Genomic DNA, 19,685 nt, shown 5'->3' with positions numbered 1-19,685 from the left:
GATGCTGAATGTACATTCAACATGCATTTGAACCACTCAAAACAGACTGTTGTTAGGGGATAATCTCTATTCACAGGGACTCCAGTCGGCAACTGTAGATCCATACACGTTACTGCTTAACCATAGAATTGACAATATAAAAAGTTTAACTTCTCTCTTATTCACCAATTTCTGCACTCCTAGGTCTCTCTCTTGCTTTTAAATGAGTCAGGTGGTATGTTGAAATTTACTTAATCGATCAATGACATTAAATTACATTCCTAACCCTAAATGAAACGCCTGTTCAGAAGTGCATGTGCAGCATGTTCAGTCCTTGTCAGGAGGAGGACCATGGTGCTGGTGTGAGAAGGTTATTGTTGAAGGTGGGTGATGAGTTGACACTCTACACACTACACATTCATTCATTCATTAAAAAAATATAAAAAAAAAAAAAAAGACTCAGAGTTCATGTATGTTTTATACATCTCTGTGCATTTAAATGTGGTAAAGTGACTCTGAGTCTGAAAATAACAAACCCATCTCCATGCTCCATGTGCACAAATCTCTTGTACCTCATTGGTCCTCTGTGTGCGTGGAGAAGGTGAGGGGGCGAAGCTTCGCAGGCTGATAGCGGGGGATTCTGCCCGACTGTCTCGGTGGCCGCTGCTGCGCCTCCGTCGTACCTGTAGATCATCATCATAGTAACCATTCTCTGATCCAGGGAAGGCCATGTGTCCATTCCCTGTCATTCCATTAACAGCTGAAGAGTCCGAAAAGACAGATCGGCAGTCGTCATCGTTGTCGTTCAGTTGAAGCTTCTCAAGCTCCTGGTTGATCTTTTGAAGATCTGCCACGGCTGAGATGGGACTTGTAGCTGTGCCACCTCCATCTCTCTCAGGCCGGCCCAGCTCTGAACACAGAGACAAGATGGTCTCTAGTCGCTGACGCTCCTGCAATGAGCACACACACATATGAGTTAAAGTATGTGCAAATGCAGTGGTGTTAACTCAGTATTAATGTTCTTTATGGTGCCGTCCAGGGTAGGTTTTTAAAAGGGTGTAATTATAAGTGGACATGCCTGAATTTAAGTTGTTTAGTTTTTGTTATTAGCAGGTTTTGATAACTGTACCCTCGTGGTGGCAACCTTAAGCAACAAATGCAAAGTCCCCACCATTTTAGTCTAGTCAAGTCAGTCCACTGCCTCTTAGACACAGCATAGTGTGTTGAGGTGTTACACAAATACAGTATAATATTATTAAATAACACACACTTTTATAAGTAGCACTGAATATTACATTAAAAGGGGAGATATATCAAACAGTGGAGTCATTTCAGACCTTACATACATTTAAGTTATTTTTTTTTTATATATTTCTATTAAAGTCAGATATTAACTATTCAAAACCAGTAAACACAGTTTGTACGTTTTTATACTGATTCTGAAATTGCATTTCTTCATATGCATGCATTGCGTTTTCAAAAGAGTCACAACAGCTCAGCTGATATTTTTTCTTTCCATCATAAAATCAAGTTTCCAGTGCTCAGGTTACCTGGGGAAGCATCGCAGAAGTCCTTAGTTAAAATGTCCTCATTTAGTCCAAAATACACTCCATCGTACCTTGTATGTGATTTACATATCCCAGTTTAGTATATCATTTGCATACTCTTGCAAGAATATTTCCTCTCATTGGGAATCCGTGGAGCAAGAGCTACTCTTTGCACAGTTCTGCCTAACCGGCTATATGGGGATCTACAGAGTCTGCACAGAGTCAAAATACCCCCTCGTAGGTTCAGCAGTGGCTTTTCTGTAGGGAGAAGCATGTAAGCTAGTGTAAGTAAAATTAGAAACGGAAAGAAGGGGGTTAGAAAAAAAGACTGGGACAGAGGTGTGTTTATGTGTTTGTGTGTGTGTGAGTGAGAAAGAGAGAGAGTAAGCTAATGAGAAGGGGGACAGCTGTCAACGATGATCGAAAACGTGCACGAGCACAGACCATGACTCCAAACACAGGAATGTGTCTGTGTGTACTGACACTAGGAAACAAGACACTTTCCAGGGAATTGTCCTCTAGGAAGGAATCTGAACCAGGTGAAGTGTGGACTATGAAAGTCTTGAGACAGTCATCTGCCTGTTTAGAAAGGCTGAAGAGAGGTACCCTATTTGGGAAAAGAAATATAGCACTATATGGACAATATATTTCTTAGTATTTCACCTATTATTTTAGAAAGGAAATGTATGTATTCAAATCAATATCAATAATTAATCACTATACAAATTGTTTACTAGTGAAATGATCTTTTGTATATATGTGCAATGCACACAAAAAAGCTAACACATCCCATTTATAGTGTGTAATGTGAACCAGGAGCTGCGACAAAACAAGCCAGTGTCAGTTTGTCACCTTGTTCTATTCTAATGGACACAAGCCTCTGTGGAGCCCTTACAGTAATCAGCTGTCAACTAGAGAGAGACAGATGGAGAGAAATGGAGAGAACAAGGGCAGTATAGAAGAAAAGATGGGGTGAAAAAAGACAGAAATCCAAAGACAAGAAAATAGTGCAAGGAAATAGAAAGAGAGGAAATAAGTGGGGAAATATGAGCTGCTGTGGACACAGTGGACAAAAAGAGGAGCACTGGAATCAAAGTATTCTAAAATCTCTATCCCGCTGTGCTTTTTTGGCAAAATAAAAAGCATCAAGTCTTTTCTAATGATCATGGCAAATGTTTACCTTGCCTCTCTCTTTCTCCCACTCTGCCTTCCTTTCTTCTTCATGATTACTTTTCGGTGCTCTCTTAGAAAAGCAACCATTACAGTTCTCTTATTAATACTGTAAATTACAAACTATTTACACTAACAAGAAACACAAATTTGCAAAATGCCTACTTGTAAATATGGATTGACAGAATATAATAACCCAAACTTAACCAAACCTCACCAAATGCATTTAAGATGTCCTTCCTAAATGACAAAATGGGTAATCGTGTTAACTATTGTTTTTGTGTTTCTCTTCCTTTTGTTGCAGGTAACGTCCCCAAATAGCCGTTAATCACATAACCTAATAACATCTAAGCATGGATAGAATGCAGATTTCCTTTACTACCAATAGAGGGCAGACAAAGTTAAGACAATGCTTTTCAGAGCTTGAGCCTTGGATTGCTAGAAGCTCCTTACAATGCCCAGCTAAAAGCAGTTCATCGTTTTATTATTATTATTCAGAGCTATTATTAAAAACATATAAAAATAATAATCATTGTGACAGTTACTACCTCATCCTCATTCTATATGCCTATAACAGGAGGCTGCAATCTTTTACATCATGGCACAAACTTAAAAGAATTGGATATAAATCGAACTACAAATGCAACACTGCTGGGGTTATATAAATGTTCCATCTTGATATGGGCCAAATAACAAATTGGCTCTCTAATCAGAGCAGAGAGGGGATGGTCCACAATATTCCATCTTGCAAATATGGATATATTACCATCCAAAATATCTGAAGGCCAGCTAAAAAGCTTGTGAAACAGTTAATTTCTCACAGTTAAAGAGGCATTTAAGCTATTTAAGAATATGGTTGTGTGAAAGAGAGAGACAAATAAAGAGAGGAGGATAGTGGGATAATGAGTCCAGCGGTCATTATATGTTGAGCATCTGTGTGTTTATCCACCTGCTACACTACAGCTACACTATAACTCTGCTCTCTAATCTTCTTGGTTTCTCTAACCCACATTTGACTGATGTGTTCTGTGGCTCTTCAGTGGTCCGAACCACACTGGGCGGACCTCCAGCTGACTGACATAAACACGCACCATACATACACAACGCGCACACAGCACAGGCTTAAGAATAGTGCTGTTAGTATGGGCTAACTGCCAGCATATGGTGAACCTCACTTTAAGTATGTGTGTGTGTGTGTGTGTGTGTGTGTGTGTGTGTGTGTGTGTGTTAAGCTCCCTGGGAGAGTATGTTTGAGAGGACAAGGAGGAGGTTAGAGTAAAGGGACGCATTCCTTAAGTCATTCCATTTCTTGCGAGTCTTTGTTTGATTGCATGCAGAACATTAGCAATCTTCCACTGCAAATTTAAACGTGTAACCATGTCTTCTTCCAGCAATCTTAACAGCAATAACATTTGTCATCTGCCCAACAGTCTGCCTATCGGTAAGCTTAAGTAATTTACACATTACACCACAGGATGCGGTCTCTACCACAGGTTTTGCCTACATATCTATATAGTGTTATTTGATCTGAATGACAATATGTTGCCATAACTTAAATTGGCAGATGCTAGGGATGTGAGGTAACGGTCATGTCCTCTGTTTAAACAGAGAAACCCACATGTGCAATCACACTTAAACTCACCAGTCTCTCCACCTCCTGCTCACGGAGTCTCTCCTCTTTTTGCCGATGGTGGTAGTCGGTCAGTTCCTCCTTCCCACTTAATGAGCTGATACTCCCCCTTCTTTCCCTGAAACCCCCTGGTGGGGTCACTCCTGCCTTTCCAAAGGACTGCCTCCTCTCGCCCAGCCCCATCCCAGATTCCAGCCCGGCCTTCCCAAATGAAGACCTCCGCTCTCCAAGTCCAAGCCCTGGGGTACTTGTGAGTTCTAGGCCTACCCCTTGCCTCTCCCTCTCCCCCAAATACAGCTCCATTCCTGGAGAGACCGCATGGCTAGCCAGCCGCTCCACTTCTGGAGGGCTGGAACTTGTGGAGCTAATGGAGCCCACAGAGCTAGTGGAGGTCAGGCTAAGTTTCTTGGCTACACGAGGAGAAGAGGAGCCCCCCGCCTTCGACGGAATGGTCACATCAGGTGGTGCGATTGTGGAAGAGATGGTGGAGGGCAAGTTCTTAGGAGAGGAAAGAGAGATAGACACAACACCTTCTCCTTGAGTTGAGAGCTGGATTGGATTCTTGTTGGAGGAAAGCTGGCTGGAGTTACTATAGTTGTGGTTGAGGTCAGGGCTGGCATTTTGGCTGTTGTTATAATGGTCTTTGCTATATTTGTAACCTCCAGCAACATCGGATCGCCTTGGAGGCAGTGCTGACAAAGTCAGGGCTCCGTTATTGCTGTCACGGGGAGATGAGGAGGGGCAGAGGCGTGGCAGCGAGCGGCTGTGCCCACCTCCCATCATCCCACTCAGTGAGCCTGCTGAATATTTCCTTGTTCGACTGCTGGGCAATGGCTCTTGGTTGCCATAGCTACGGCGGCCAAGACGGGGACTTGAGGGCATGCTGGCTGCACCTCCTGTTGAAGGAGTGCGGGATGAGGAGGAGGGAGGAAGAGAGAGGAGGAAGCTATTGCTACCATCAACAGACATGGAGGAGCCTCCACCATTCCATGTGGACAATATAGGAGAGGAGCCCAGGTTGTGCAGCCGACGGCTATCGCTAACGCCGAAGTTGTCCTGGTTGCGAGTGATAGAGGTGCGGGAGCCCAGAGAGGAAGATGGGTCGGATCGTCGTCCGGGGGAAGGAGGGGGAGCAGACTTCAAAGACATGGGCGGGCGATCTGACCCATAGAAACGCCTTGCCTGTTCCTGATAGGATGATGAGGCTGATGAGGATGTGGCAGGACTTGTGATTGGTGTAGTTGGGGGAGACTAAGACAAAGAATGGCAAAAATATGTGATTATTGGAAATAATTAAAAATACAATTTCACTGCAATATTTAATGCATATAAAATATGAAGAAATATGAAGGTAGATGAAGAAACAGAAACATCCACATAACATAATGGTGGGGCTTTAGTATATGAGCAGTCCTCCACTCAAGCCTTGAAAATATTGTGTTGCCAGCTGAACACTGTAGCAGAGCTAGAGGATAATGGGTAAGCCCTGGTTAACCATGTTTGGTCTTGTAAACAATGAGTCAACCCTGATTAGTCCTGTTTAGCTCAAGACAAACATCCAGGCTAACCATACAGACACTACAAGCCTTGTTAGAGCATGACATAGAATGCAGAATAAGAAATCATGAATTGGAGCTAAATGATGGCTGACCTGTGTCATGCTGAGATAGGAGGGGTTAGCATTCCCGTTGGCTCTCAGGCTGTTCTCCAAGGCAATCTTCTTGCGCTGCAGGGTGTCCATTAAGTCCCGCAGCTCGGAGGCTGATCGCATACCCCTAGCGCTGCTTGTGCCGCCCACCACCGCATGGCTATAGTCACTGCTAAACTTCAGGTAGTCTGGAGGTGGGAGAGAGATGAAATGGAAAATAAATTAAATGATACACAAAGGTGAACATTCATGGGTAAGAAAAACATGGTGATATGAATGAGGAAGCAGAGAGGAATATGGAGGGAAAGGACAAACAAGAGAAAAGCGACTGGGATAAGCAATGTAGATGTATGTCGCGATAGAAGGGAGCATGTTTGTGTGTGTATATATATATATATATATATATCTATCAGGGCTGCACAATACTGGAAAAAACTCACATTGCAATATTTTTCTTTTCTGCGATATATATTGCGATATAAAAAAAATACAGGAAGTTTCATCAGACTACTTCAGTTGCTGTATTTGAAAATAATTAAGCATCTTAAAAGAATTGATCAACTGATCAAGAATAATATTGGGACTGCTGGTTCACTGTACATGAAGAGCCTGCTCGTCACTCATTAGTTACAAACTGTGTTGTCAGTTGTATTATTTTTCTCTATTCTTCTGTTATTCTTACATAACTTGCATTTGTTTATTACATATTTATATATTTCTACATCTATTTATGTCAACTGTATGTCTGTCTGCATGTAGCACCTTAACACCAAAGAAGATTCCTTGTATGTGTAAAGCACTACTTGACAATAAAGCTCCTTCTGATTCTGATCCAAGAACCCTTTAATCGGAGTAAATGATTAGACAAACTTCTCTAATAGATTCGACATGGAAAATGAGAAATGTGCGTTGAGGTTGTTGAGTTAATTTGACTTGCTTGACATTGCACATTTCTGCGATGTGACTATTGCGCAAATATATACACACATACATACATACATACACACACACACACACACACAGATATGATCTCTCTCTCTTTCTCTCTCTCATGCACCTGAAGCTGCAGCTATTCATAGATGAGGCCCTTGGCAGAACAAACTCAACCCAAACAATCCACAACTGGCAGCGAACCTCCATCCAATCAGAATAGGAGTCAACTCAAACACACACACAGCATTTGAAAACCCTCTTGCACAAAACCGTCCATTAGATCCAAGACAAACATCTTAACTCTAACTCGAGTTCAGTTCCTCAAAACAGGATTTTGGGAAATGAAAAAGACCACAGAATATTCAGGAATACCCTCAAGAGGCCCCCGCCCTTCCCAAAGCTTTTTATTTAGAGCTGTTTCAGCAGTGAGGGGGTCTTTTTCCAAACCTCAACTGAGTCAGTTTTTACTCCCTTCCTGCTATGCTTACTAGAACTAGCACTAATTCCACGATTCTGTGCAGAATTTGAAAACTCTCCCTAAATATTATCCATCTGTCATCAAAAGTGCAAGCAAAAACACTTTTGGAGAAAGGTAGGTAGGAGAAAGCAATATGTTAGAAACCTGCCCAGTGTTTTGTTAATTCATCCGTGGCTTTATGTGGAAAAGGAGCTATTACAATGTTCAAGCTTAGACCACCCAATGTTTAACTGTCTCACACGCCCACGCACGAAAGCTTTCCTACAACTGTGGCTCTGCCTGAGAGAAACACACAAATGTATACTTTCCATGTGTGACGGGCGTTTATGTGTTAAAGAATTTAAGTGCAAGAATATTCAACTACTGCTGCGTAGTTGAGTTATATTGTAAGAGAAATTAGAGAAGCTAAAAGTGCACGTCATAGCTTAACATAAGCATGTGTGAGAAAATGTCCAACCTTACATGGTGGAGAGAAATGGGGCAGAAAATTACAGACGTCATGAGATCCAGAAACACACACACACACACACGGATAGACACACATACGCAGGGTGTTTGTGTCCATACAAGGGCAGATTTATACTGAAGGCTTGACGTTCATCAGCTCCCTTCTATCGTGACTATTCTATGCCCCGCGCGTTTTGCTTTCTGTACGAGGCTTCTTCACTTGAGCTGCATGTGTCATAGTGTTTTTTTGGCAACCTGGAAGGTAAAAGGTAAAGATTTTGGCTGCCTGTGATAGCAAATTTGCTAGGTGTGTGTGTAAGATGCAAGTCATTTCTATGAAAACCTCAGAGAAGCTGGGGGAGAGAGGAGTGCATTCCTTGTGTCCAAAAGTTTAAAGAGCAAGGATTCCACTGATTATTGCGCGCACACACACACACACACACACACACACACACACCTTGCTCACAGCCCAATCAATCACAGGAGACAGCAGAGCCCAGCTGTATATCATGTCAATGGAGGGGCACCAGATGACGAAAACATTCCAATATGCTTCAAATTTAAGTTTTAGCATGTGTGTGACAGTGAGAGTTTATATTTAGGAAAGACATATGAGAGGGCTGAGAGAAATACCTGCCCCTACCCTACCTTTCAGTCTTTCCAACACACACACACACACCCACACACACACACACACACACACACACACACACACACACACACACACACACACACACACACATCCCATTCTCACACAGCTGTCTGGGCTGTGTCTACCTGTAACTTTACCCTGAGATCCCTGCTAGGGGATAGGAGCTAATATTTTCACAGGGACAGATGTTACATGAGGAGAATAAGCCGATGAAGAACTACGGGTAGAGAAAATGTGAAAATCAAATAGAATGGATGGAAGAGAGGAAGAAAAGGGAGGGAGGAGGTGGAAGAAGAGATGGTGATGTGGCAGAACAAAGGCACAGAGGAAGAACAAAGACAAAAGGACTGGGATCAAGTGTAGTTCAGGGGTCAGAGAAGGGGTTTCGTTTACCAGACCCCGTGTGAGTGTGTGTGCGTACCTGTGTTGTAGGCTAAAGCGGACACAGGGCTCTTTTGTGGAAGCATGCTCTTCATTCTGCTTGCCTCCTCGGGATGGTTAAACCGGAAGAAATAGGACTTACCCAGACACAGAGAATAACCTGGAGAGAAAACACACAAAGAAATCTTCAATCAGGTACAAGGTAGAATAATGAGAATAGTACAGACTGACTCATGGTGATACTCATCAAAAAGCAACAGCAAGCACGTAACTTTTGACATTCGTCTTAGAGTGGCACAAACATCAGCAACACATTATGTCGCAGAGCACAAAACATACTAGACCATGGTGACACATTAGGCATACATCATACACTGCGCATGAAGAGGAAGCCGTAAGTACAGCTTCAGGTTGGTATGAGCCTAGAATATTTATTCACAGCCTGACACACACTTGCACACGCTCGTGCACAGCAAGCCATTCCAGACCACAGTGTTTGCTCTGGCCATCAATTAGGCTGAGAGGGCCAGGTATTAAACAAGATGTCAGGGTCACAACCTCTGTAATACACACAGCCAGCCACAGCTGTCCAAATACCTCAGAAAGGAAGGGAGAGAGACAGCAGTGCTGCTGACACACACACACACACACACACACACACACACATATAGGGGATCTGATGCAGGGGGAAAAAAAGTTGAAAAAGAAGAGGGAAATGAAATGAGAACATGACACTGATGCACATTTTGAGGAGCAGACAGAAAATCTGATCTTGGAGAGTGACTGGCAAACAAAGCGACCCACTCTCATTTCGTCTGTCTTCTCACATGCACATGCAATCTCCATTCTTTCAACCGCCATCCCTGAGGGTAGAAGGTTCAGATAAGCATTACAGTCAACCCCCACAATGTTAGCATGTGAGCAAAAGGCTAAAAAAAACACCTCCTTAATAGCTCCATAACAGTTACATCAGATTCCTTGGACCTGAAGTCAGACACAACCACTGAGGCAAGAGGGGGATAGCGAGAGGGCGAATGGAAAAAGGCCTAATGGAAAAATGTCCAAATCATTTTCTGTCTTTTCCCACTTCTCATTCTCATCTCCCTTTTGCCCTTTATTTTCTCAGTCTCAACCTAATTAACGCCCGGTCTCACAAACATCTCCACTGACATGTCATGCTAATGGCCAAATTTTACATTATAATTAAGCTAAAAGAGGTCATCTGTCTAGACATTGCCTTAGAGTGCTTGGAGAGCAGATTTATTATTATTTTTTTGCCTTCAAAGCTGTCATCTCCAAGCACAGGAGGAAACCTGATTGTAGTGTTGAGGCGGAGCTAACACCACACACATGAAAACAGTGTTAAGAAATGTTTAGTCTACACAGCTGGACTTGGAACTTCTCAAATACACACTCACGTAAACACAATCCTGCAGGTTTGGGCGCAAACTGTGAAGAAGTGGCATCATGACAGAGAGATCAAAAGATGTGTGTCTTGTGCGTAAAAGGGAGCGAGAGAGAGAGAGACACACACACACACACACACACAAACACAGGTCACCATGAAGGCTAGTGTGAGCATGATCTAATAATATATGTTTCCCATTGCCAGACATGAGTAATGTGTGTGTGCGCATGTCTTCAACATGTTGTGCATGCTCTGTGTGTGTGTGGGAACATGTCATGTAACAGCGTCTGCCTAATGACTCACAGTAACTCTCAGTATTTAACAGCAAACACACAGGCGTGCACACATGCTCACACACACACACACACACACACACACACACACACACACACACACTGCCAGCAGTCAGCTCTTGTAAAAATCTAATTTCCTACCCTCAACAACCTCGCCATGTGCCACCTTTAAAGTGGAGGGTAAAGTGTGTCGCCCTGATTTGTTCACAGCCCCCACCCCTCCCCTCTTTCTCATTTCCTCTCAGGACTCTTTAGCTAACAAATAACTACTAGCTAATCCTCTCCTCCTTCCTATAATCAGCACATACACATACAAGCAGAATGTATGTGTGAGAAAAAGAAACAAATTGAAATTCAGAAGTTTTCTAAAATCTAATGTTTTTACTTCCTCTTACTCTTTCATACACACACACACATACACCTAAATTATTATGGTGAAAATACCTAACTCTTAGTCCTAAAATCAGCGATACAAGGGAACACACAGGATCCCCCACATCCTATCAAAAAACTCTAATCTTAACTGCTTGCACACAAACTAAATGTAAGTCCTAAATAGCGTGCACAAAAACACATGCCCACTCCCCTCTACAAAGACATACCATCCACAATAAAACATGTTTAATCTCATTCACGTGTTTACTTGTTTACCAGCAAATTGCATTTGCCTCCCATGTTGAAGCATGCCTCCCCCTCCCCCAACACACACAGACAGACCCTCTCCAACAACAGCAAAACTGGAAATTAGTCTGTATATACATTTATAGGATAATTTAAAGTTTGTGATCTACAAAGTCAGACCTCAGAGTCTTTGAGGACACAGATGTAGGAGCTGTATCACTTCTGGAGCCAATTTCTGTTCCCATGTAGATCTGAGTGAACCAAACTACACTCTTACCACAATGTTATGGGAGGGGGAAACTCTATTTGGTTTATCTATTTGGTTGACATAAGTGGAGGAATTGCCAAATTGAGACTGGCAGGTTAGAATGAAAAACAAACCAATTACAAAGATCCCATGTCAATGAAACTCACTTATCTGCTACGGGAAAAAAAATCTGAATGCAAAAACTTCCAAATGCAGTCAGACAAACAACTCCCCACTTGTTTTATCAAATTATATATAAATTATAATTATAGATTATTTGAAATACTGGTTGCATCCAAACAGTTATGCTAACAGTTATGATCCTTTGAATCTACATGGTAAACAAAAGCTGAACTAAAGCTTGAATTTGAGAATTTACTCATTCGTGAAAAGACACACACACACACACACACACACACACACACACACACACACACACAGGTCCCAGTGGGAGCTTAAATTGGACTCAAAAAAAACAAATTAACCCTCTCCAGGGCAGAAGGGTCCAGCAGTAACATCATAAAAAAAACAAGTGGGCCACCTCAGGGGAGTCATTGTAGTCACTCACTCACACTTTTTCACAGTCTCTCTCTCGGACACACGCGCAAAATGTATCTTTCTCAGTAAATCTCTTTTGTCTGCTCTATCTCATCTCATCCACAAAGCATCAATCCATTGATCCACCCCACTTCTCTCAAGCAAAGGAGTTGTGGGCCTAGGGAAACAGTGGGTATAAACTATAAACCATCTCTAATTTATCAGAAAGAAAGGTAAACACCAACACCACACAAAGTGATAACAAAAGACATATTTCTTCTGGTTTATAATGTAATACTGGTTTAAAAAACAGGCCCAAATGTGCTGGAGGCAGGCAGAAGAAAGACTTGTGAATACAATAACATCCAGGACAATGAAGCAGGTTTTGTTTTCAGGTGTCAGGTATCCTGACCACTGAGCCTGTCTTCATAGCCATAGGCCAGTTCTCTTTGTCACATGCACTCACACCAGTCTGTGAAATTGCTAGCTAATGTATGACCATGAGACATGCAAATGAGCGTTGCTTCCATCAAAAGGTGCAGGCAATATGCTACAACCAACAGCGTGTGATGGAACATCTCCACAATATGGCTGCAAATGACACATGTAACTTTCAACACTCAGTGGCTTTGATTGCAGTGTGTGGCAGCCCACCTCTGCTCTGCTGAAACAATAGGTCATGTGAAGCAGTTTTTAATGATTTAAATCATTATAAAAAGGCAAAGTTAAAAAGAGCATTAAGTTAAAAAATAAGAACAAAAAAAGCCATCAGTTCAGGTTCAGCAGTGGTGGACAGTAACTAAGTACATTTACTCAAATACTGTACTTAATTACAAATTTGAGTTAATTTTCTTTTCATGCCACTTTCAGCTTCTACTGCACTATATCAGAAGGAAATATTGTACTTTTTTACTTCACTACATTTATCTGACAGCTTTAGTTACTAGTTACTTTACAAAATAAGATTTCTACAAACAAAGTAAATGAAGGATCTGAATACTATATATACCAGAGAGTTTCAGCTAAGTACATCAGCACTGATTAGTGACTTTTTTTTGGTCCCATTAGTATTTCTGATGGCTTCTATTTCAGTCAATCAGGAGGGTTTGATTTGTTAAAAAAAATTTAAATCAATAATATCACCTGAAGAACAAATAATTATGGCTGTAGCCTTCCCTCGTTTAAGTATCAAATACAAAAATACAGCTGTAACATGTGAAGCGTTGTAAATAAGTAATAGACTATTTAATTCAAGAAAAATTAGTAGGGTATTAGTAGCTCAAAAAGGGTGCAGTGAAATAAAGCATAAGCGTGTCAAAACAGAGCCTGGCTAATGTAACGCTACTTTGTTACATTTGTCAGAAGAGCTGATAGAAATCCGTTACAAACCTTTGGAGTCCCATTCAGTGAGCACTTTTCACGACAAGAACAACTATTTTCTTCCTTTTAACGGCTAACAAACTATCATGACGAAACCTCAAAAGAAATGTATCTAGAAATGCAAAACCAAAAATATATTTTATATGTACACTCCTGCCGGTCCCTGTGTTGCTGTTTGTCTTCCTCCTCAACAATGTTACGCCTCCACCTCAGCCGTCTTCCCTCCGTGTGGAAGAAGGTACACTGATTTAGCATCCACAAGTCTGAGTCCGGGACTGTACCAACTCTGGGTAAAAAGGGGTTTGAGTGCTCAGGATTCAACCATTTTAAATACTGTCAAGAAACACAATATCACTTCTGAAGGCTTATTGCCTCAAATCCGAATTTCAAAGAGAAAACCCACGAGTTTTAGTAGACCTAATAAAAAAAACATATGTAAATTAACCGCGTCTAACGCCATTACCCCTCTCTGTAGTTGGTAGGTTCAAAGGCTTTTACACAGTGAGGCATTCGGTAGACACCCCCTTCAGCTTTTCTTTGTCTACCTACCTATTTTCTTTCTCTTTTCTTTGAAATACCTTAGACCAGTGTAACCCCAAACCAGTTGGACTATGGAGACTGACTTTAAAACATCGTAAAACGTGTGGTTTTATTCTATTTAAACGACAACTTCATTAATTTAAGAAGTAGTTCATTTGACTTCTGAGACAAAACAACAATAGAGATGTGTTAGAAAAGAGATTTGAGGGTATGTCTGGCATTCTGAGTGGCTAAAGACAACACTGTAAGGAAAACATCTGTAATACTTTTGTAGGGAGAACAGACTGAGCCAACCATCTCTGCAACTGTTTCTTGTTTCTTTCAAATACTGCAAGCATTTTCAACACAACATGAACCAACTATTAGCTGTATGTCTTTTACCATGTGTGCAGATTGTGTATTTGAGACAGAGAGAGACAGAGAGAGAGCAGTTATTAGAGCAGCTAGTTCTGCATAGCAGGCTGAGTTTTATACCAAAGCTCCAAAGCAATGTGAACTGAAATGCAGAAATACATTGCTATTCCATTCATAGTGCTTAGAGGCTTTTGAAAGAAGAAAGAAAGAAAAGAAAGCATGCAGTAGTTACGCTTGTTATGTCATTGTTACTGCCGTTATCAGGAGTGATGTGATGTGATTCCAGGTCAAGCTCCAGTCCCAAATACAGAACAGATCACTTCCTAAACATAGCTAATTATCTCCAGACTGCCATACAGTGTGTGTGTCTGTGTGTGGTTAGACTAACTCAACCCAGAGCATCTGAGGCCAGTGGATATTCCCGAAAGATGTCCACTCTCTCTCTCTCTCTCCAAACCATGCCCTTTTGACTTTATTTAACCCCCTTTTCTCTGTCAGTCCTTTCCTCCACCCTTGCTACTTCACAATGTCCTGGCCTTGTGTGTGTGGACACACCAAAATGTTGTCAATATTTGAATCAGCCAGCCACAGCGGGGGAGATAAATAGGTCTGTCAATATTTAACTTTAAATGGCCAGGCCACACAGGACACAATGAAAAGGAGAAAAGAGTACACAGAAATGAGGGACACATGGAGAAAGAAAAGCCAGAGTACTGCATGCATATAACAGTGGTTCTCAAAGTGGGGTCCGGGGATCGCCAGGGGTCCTTGACAGGGTTTCAGGGGGTCCCCAGCAAAAAGGGGAATAGTTGATTTTCACTATAATTTCATTCATAAGTAACACAAAGACAAAATGTATGACTATTTTGGTCATAGGTTTCATACACTTTCTGTAATAAAACATTTAAAAGCAAAAATCAGAAATCGGATGAGGGACCTTGGGAAAATCTTATCAAATGGGGGTCCGTGGTCTGATATGCGTCAGTTTAGAGGTCCTTGATGTCAAAAAGTTTGAGTACCACTGTTCTATAATATAACAGCGGGAAAGGAAAAGGAAGAAACATAAAGTGGAAAATGCTACAAAAAGCAAAAACAGTGAAACAGGGAGAGCTTGCAACTGAGAATATCCAGGAAATGGAATTTGGGAGAAGAAAGAAGAAGGGAGAGGACAGACAGACAAGAGATAAACAGATAGTGGAAAAGATAGAATTTGTTGAGTACCATAGTATACGCTCTGCAGTTGGTGGAAGCTGTGACTCACTGTAGCAGCTAGCTGTTCCAAACCACTATGGATTAAATCAAACCAGAGGTACACACACATGCACACACATATGGAAATGCTCACACACACATAGGTCTCTACATGTATGTGAAAATACACACACACACACACAAATGCACTGTACACCGTTTCCATGCAGAACGTCAGCTCAATGTTAATTGTGCCCATATGACTCGTACACACACTGAAAGGAATGCAAGTTAACCAAACCACAAACAAACCACTCTCCCTCTTTCACACACAAACTCTCTCTCTCTCTCTCACACACACACAGGAATTATGAAATACAGACAGTATGTACACTATGCAATTAAGTTAGCTTTAACGCCACTTCTTTTTTTGACCAGTAGGTGGCAATATATCAAAGTTGTACAAGTGTGTGTGTGTATAAGTAAGTAAAGTTCCTTTAATATAGCACCTTTCACAGAGCAAGGTCACAAATTGCTTTACAAGAGTAAAATATTAGAAATAACACCATCATATCAGTAAATAGGCAATCTAGTATCAAGTAATAGGCATCAGTAATAGGCAATAACAGACCTTTAGAACACACAAGATTTCACACATTAGACAGTACAAGGTGAGCCAAAGGCCCGTGCTCTTTAAAGTCAACAGAGACCACCGAACATACATCTATAGAAAGAGTATTTCACAGTTTGGGAGGCTTTACTTCAAAGGCATGATCACCTTTTGACCCTGACTTGACCCTAGTCAGCACCATGCAGGACCTTAAAATGAATCTTGAACCTGAAGGGAAGCCAGTGTAAAGATGTGTGATATACCTGATGCACAGTAAATTGGCCCAAACTGTGCTGTACCACTCGTGTTTGTGTGTGTGTGTGTGTGTGTGTGTGTGTGTGTGTGTGTGTGTGTGTTAATCTTACCCTGTGTCAGTGGTGTGGGCACAGTGACCTGTACTCCATCCAGACTGCAGAGGTGACCACAAGGATCCAGGGTCACCACCCCTCCTGTGTGTGATGAGAAAGTAGGGGATAAGTCTAAAGTATTCACTAGTAAAAAATTGAAATGCAAATTGCTACATCATCCCTTACTCAAACATATTTACCTGTTGAAAGATGACTCCTAACTACACTACCAATTTGCCATGCTATATTTATCTTCACTACAAGGCTTTGGACTTAATGCTTAGCGTAGTAATTATATGGGATGTATCACACAGGAACAAAAACAACATCAAGAGTGTAATCAGTCACTCGCATTCTCCCTGTCTCTTCAAAGGTCATTTTCTTTCATTCACACACTGCACTGACAATGTATTGAAAAGATATCCATCTTAATAATTCACTCAATCTCATATTTATCTTGATGTATAATTTGTTTGAAACAATTCAAAGATAGTGCCAGCGTCATTTGTTACTGATTCTGTTGATGTCAAAAGGCTTGTTTGTTACTTTCTGAGATACTATTTAGCAAATGTTTTTAAAATACTGTAATCTCTCTTCACTGGCAGATAAATTTTCAGTATGGTCTGTAGCAACAAAATATTTAAGATAATACACAAAACTAAGACTAAAAGCTGTGAGTGCCTTACACACTTAACAGTGTAAGGATGTAACCAATTGTAGTACACATTTGCCAGTTCTCAAAAGATCAGAGAACGGTGTTAATTCAGAGGCATGCCAATAAAATTGTTATATATAATTAATTTTGTAGAAAGTGAACTGACATCAACCTTCATTGAAGATGAGACAGTGCTCTGCCTCGATGCCAGGCCCGTGGATAGTGATATCTTGAGGAATTGGAGCATCTTCTCTGCCTATGCGGGTCACTCCTGGAACAACAAGCAATGTGATCATCAATATATATATATATATATATATATATATATATATATATATATATACACACACATACATACACACAGTGTGTCAGCTGTTCTGTAAATCTGTCTCTGTGGAAACCTGATTACTAATAGACACCATCTTTAGAAGTAAAACTTCTAAAGAGTACATGTATTTATCTGTTTATGTCTTTTTGAACCATGCGGGTGGTCTGTGAGCTGCACGTTACTTCAGTATTTTGAATTTTAACTGGTTATTCTTCTTAAGTAGACACATTTTGGAGACATAGACCCTCAGTTCTCCTAAAATGGCTTGTACGCATTGTTGGCATTCCTCAATGAAATGGAAGGGCGCTCCCAAGCTGGGATTTTGTGAACGTGTGTGGCAATGTGGTGTGGGTTATGCAGAGATACTTAACAATGTCAAGTATGACATTATATTAAAATATATATGATATAACAATGTGGTATACACTGTTCATAAGTGGCTAAAATCACACTTAGCCTTATTTGACAAACTAACCAGTTTATCTGCAAGTGGACTTGTGGGTTACTACAGTTAGTAATTTGTAATACTGACATAATTTAAAACGTGAATAAATCCATCCATTTAAAAGCTAACACAATTGTTCACTGCACTGTTCATGGCTGAGAGGAGGCAAAACAAAAAGTGTCTGTCCTTTTGCAATGGGAGTATAATGAGAGCTTTGTGATCCACACAAGACATACAACATAAATGTATGTGAGAGTCCCCAGTGTTATACTGAGGACAGATCCTCACTCACATTCAGTGCTTTTAATCTAATATCAGTCAGTTTGTATTATTATTCCATCTACTATCTGCAGGCTATTGAATTATAATCAGCTTTACAAGCGTGACTCTCACTTTATCATGTTGTAGATCTCTCTATCTTTGCTCATATCTCTTTGCTATCATGTGTTTGGCCAACTAACTGGAATAATAATGAAGCTATGGCACCTGTGGCTTGCTGATCTGATGATTGTATGTGTGTGTGTGTGTGTGTACGAATGAGAGGGGGAGAGTGATTGAGGGAGAAGTAGTGGAAGACACCTGTGGATGGCTGATGATAGAGAAACTATAAATAACTATAAATACAAAATGTCACTATAATCATACTGTGTGTGTGTGTGTGTTTTTATGCGCACACATACAGTGCATCTTGTTTGCCAATATTTGCAGGATGCAAAAAACAGCATGAACTAATTTGAATCCGACTTTTCTAAGGAATCGTGTGGGTTTCAATCTTTCAGTTTAATGGAATGGCTGCTTTCTCTTTGTTGGAGCAGACCTTGACATGAAACCATGTAGTGTGAGTCATCTCTGTTTGATAGCTGTTTGGGTTGCAGTCTGTTACATACAGCAGGGCTGTATGGTTAACTTTGGGTTCATTTTCATCCCCAATGACAATAAAAATAAATGCGGATTTAGTAACTTGTGTAAATATGTGTTTTCAGTCCATGGTGCTGGCTCCTTGTCTTGACTTTTTTGCGACCCAGCACAGAGTATCACTTTCCCCAATCACACTCCCCCCACCTCTCCAGTAACCATGGAAATTAAGCAGTAGGTGGGCGGGAGAGAGCAAAAAGAGGAGAGAAGTAGAGCAAGGAAAGGCAGGGAAACAAAGCAGTGAGGGAGGGGACAGTTAAGTTCTGGTTTCACCACAGGTAAATTACATCCATTTAAAAACTCCATGACCCTGGACATTGGGGACGGAGATGAAGATGGTTACTGTATGACCTGGTAATCCTAACTCATGGAATATATATCTCTTTGCTGTAGGTGCGTGTGTGTTACCTTCTTTCAGTGGCAGCAGGGTGATTGCCACACTCAGCCTCCCACTGCCCAGGCTCACCAGATGAGGCGTGGCTGTCTGGACCTTTAGACCCTTCCCCGTGTCAATCAGGTCCAGAGGCGGAGACTACAAGCATCAGTCAAGAGTGGAAAGGTCATTTTCACGATAATCTATTTATCAGGAGTATTTCTTCGTTCTTGTAAGACTAGAAAAACTCTGTCTGCAGAATGATAAATAATTCTGTATTAATATGGCCTTTGGCCTAATTTGTGTGTGTGTGCGTGCGTGTGTGTGTGTGTGTGTGTGTGTGTGTGTGTGTGTGTGTGTGCGTGTGTGTGCGTGTGTTGTCTCACCTTGGGTTCCGTTGGAGACATCTGATCTGACTCTGGTTGGAACATCATCTCAGAGTTCTTCAGAAAGACGTAGAGAAGGGAAAATCAGCTAAGGCCACACATATATTGCCATATTTATTATGATTGTATTTTATGTTTTATATTAAAATGTATATAATTGTGTTTCAGTATCTTGTATATTTTTATGTGC

The 19,685-nt window shown here is 41.1% G+C and overlaps 1 protein-coding gene across 7 annotated transcripts in view; it reads right to left on the bottom strand.

Moving 5' to 3' along the window:
* Positions 1 to 19,685, bottom strand: part of phldb2b (pleckstrin homology-like domain, family B, member 2b) — a 43,671-nt gene that overhangs the window by 16,174 nt on the left and 7,812 nt on the right. For 4 of the 7 annotated variants that reach the window (XM_038725946.1, XM_038725917.1, XM_038725926.1 and 1 more), the window contains exons 2-9: positions 19,496 to 19,552; positions 19,145 to 19,268; positions 17,221 to 17,319; positions 16,412 to 16,495; positions 8,906 to 9,025; positions 5,978 to 6,162; positions 4,339 to 5,577; positions 552 to 929 (exon numbers count right to left, since the gene is read on the bottom strand). In XM_038725946.1, the coding sequence (XP_038581874.1) occupies positions 552 to 929; positions 4,339 to 5,577; positions 5,978 to 6,162; positions 8,906 to 9,025; positions 16,412 to 16,495; positions 17,221 to 17,319; positions 19,145 to 19,268; positions 19,496 to 19,552 (2,286 nt within the window). Of the gene's footprint in view, positions 1 to 551; positions 930 to 4,338; positions 5,578 to 5,977; positions 6,163 to 8,905; positions 9,026 to 13,360; positions 14,436 to 14,477; positions 14,631 to 16,411; positions 16,496 to 17,214; positions 17,320 to 19,144; positions 19,269 to 19,495; positions 19,553 to 19,685 lie in introns of those variants that run through there. The other 3 variants (XM_038725943.1, XM_038725945.1, XM_038725944.1) reach the window with 3 other exon arrangements.

The sequence above is a fragment of the Micropterus salmoides genome, unplaced genomic scaffold (assembly GCF_014851395.1).
Source record: "Micropterus salmoides isolate LMB-PRFRI ecotype aquatic unplaced genomic scaffold, ASM1485139v1 Ms_hic_scaffold_1, whole genome shotgun sequence".
Taxonomy (NCBI): Eukaryota; Metazoa; Chordata; class Actinopteri; order Centrarchiformes; family Centrarchidae; genus Micropterus; species Micropterus salmoides.
Note: the sequence above shows the minus strand (reverse complement) of the source record. Positions and strands in the feature narration are given on the sequence as shown.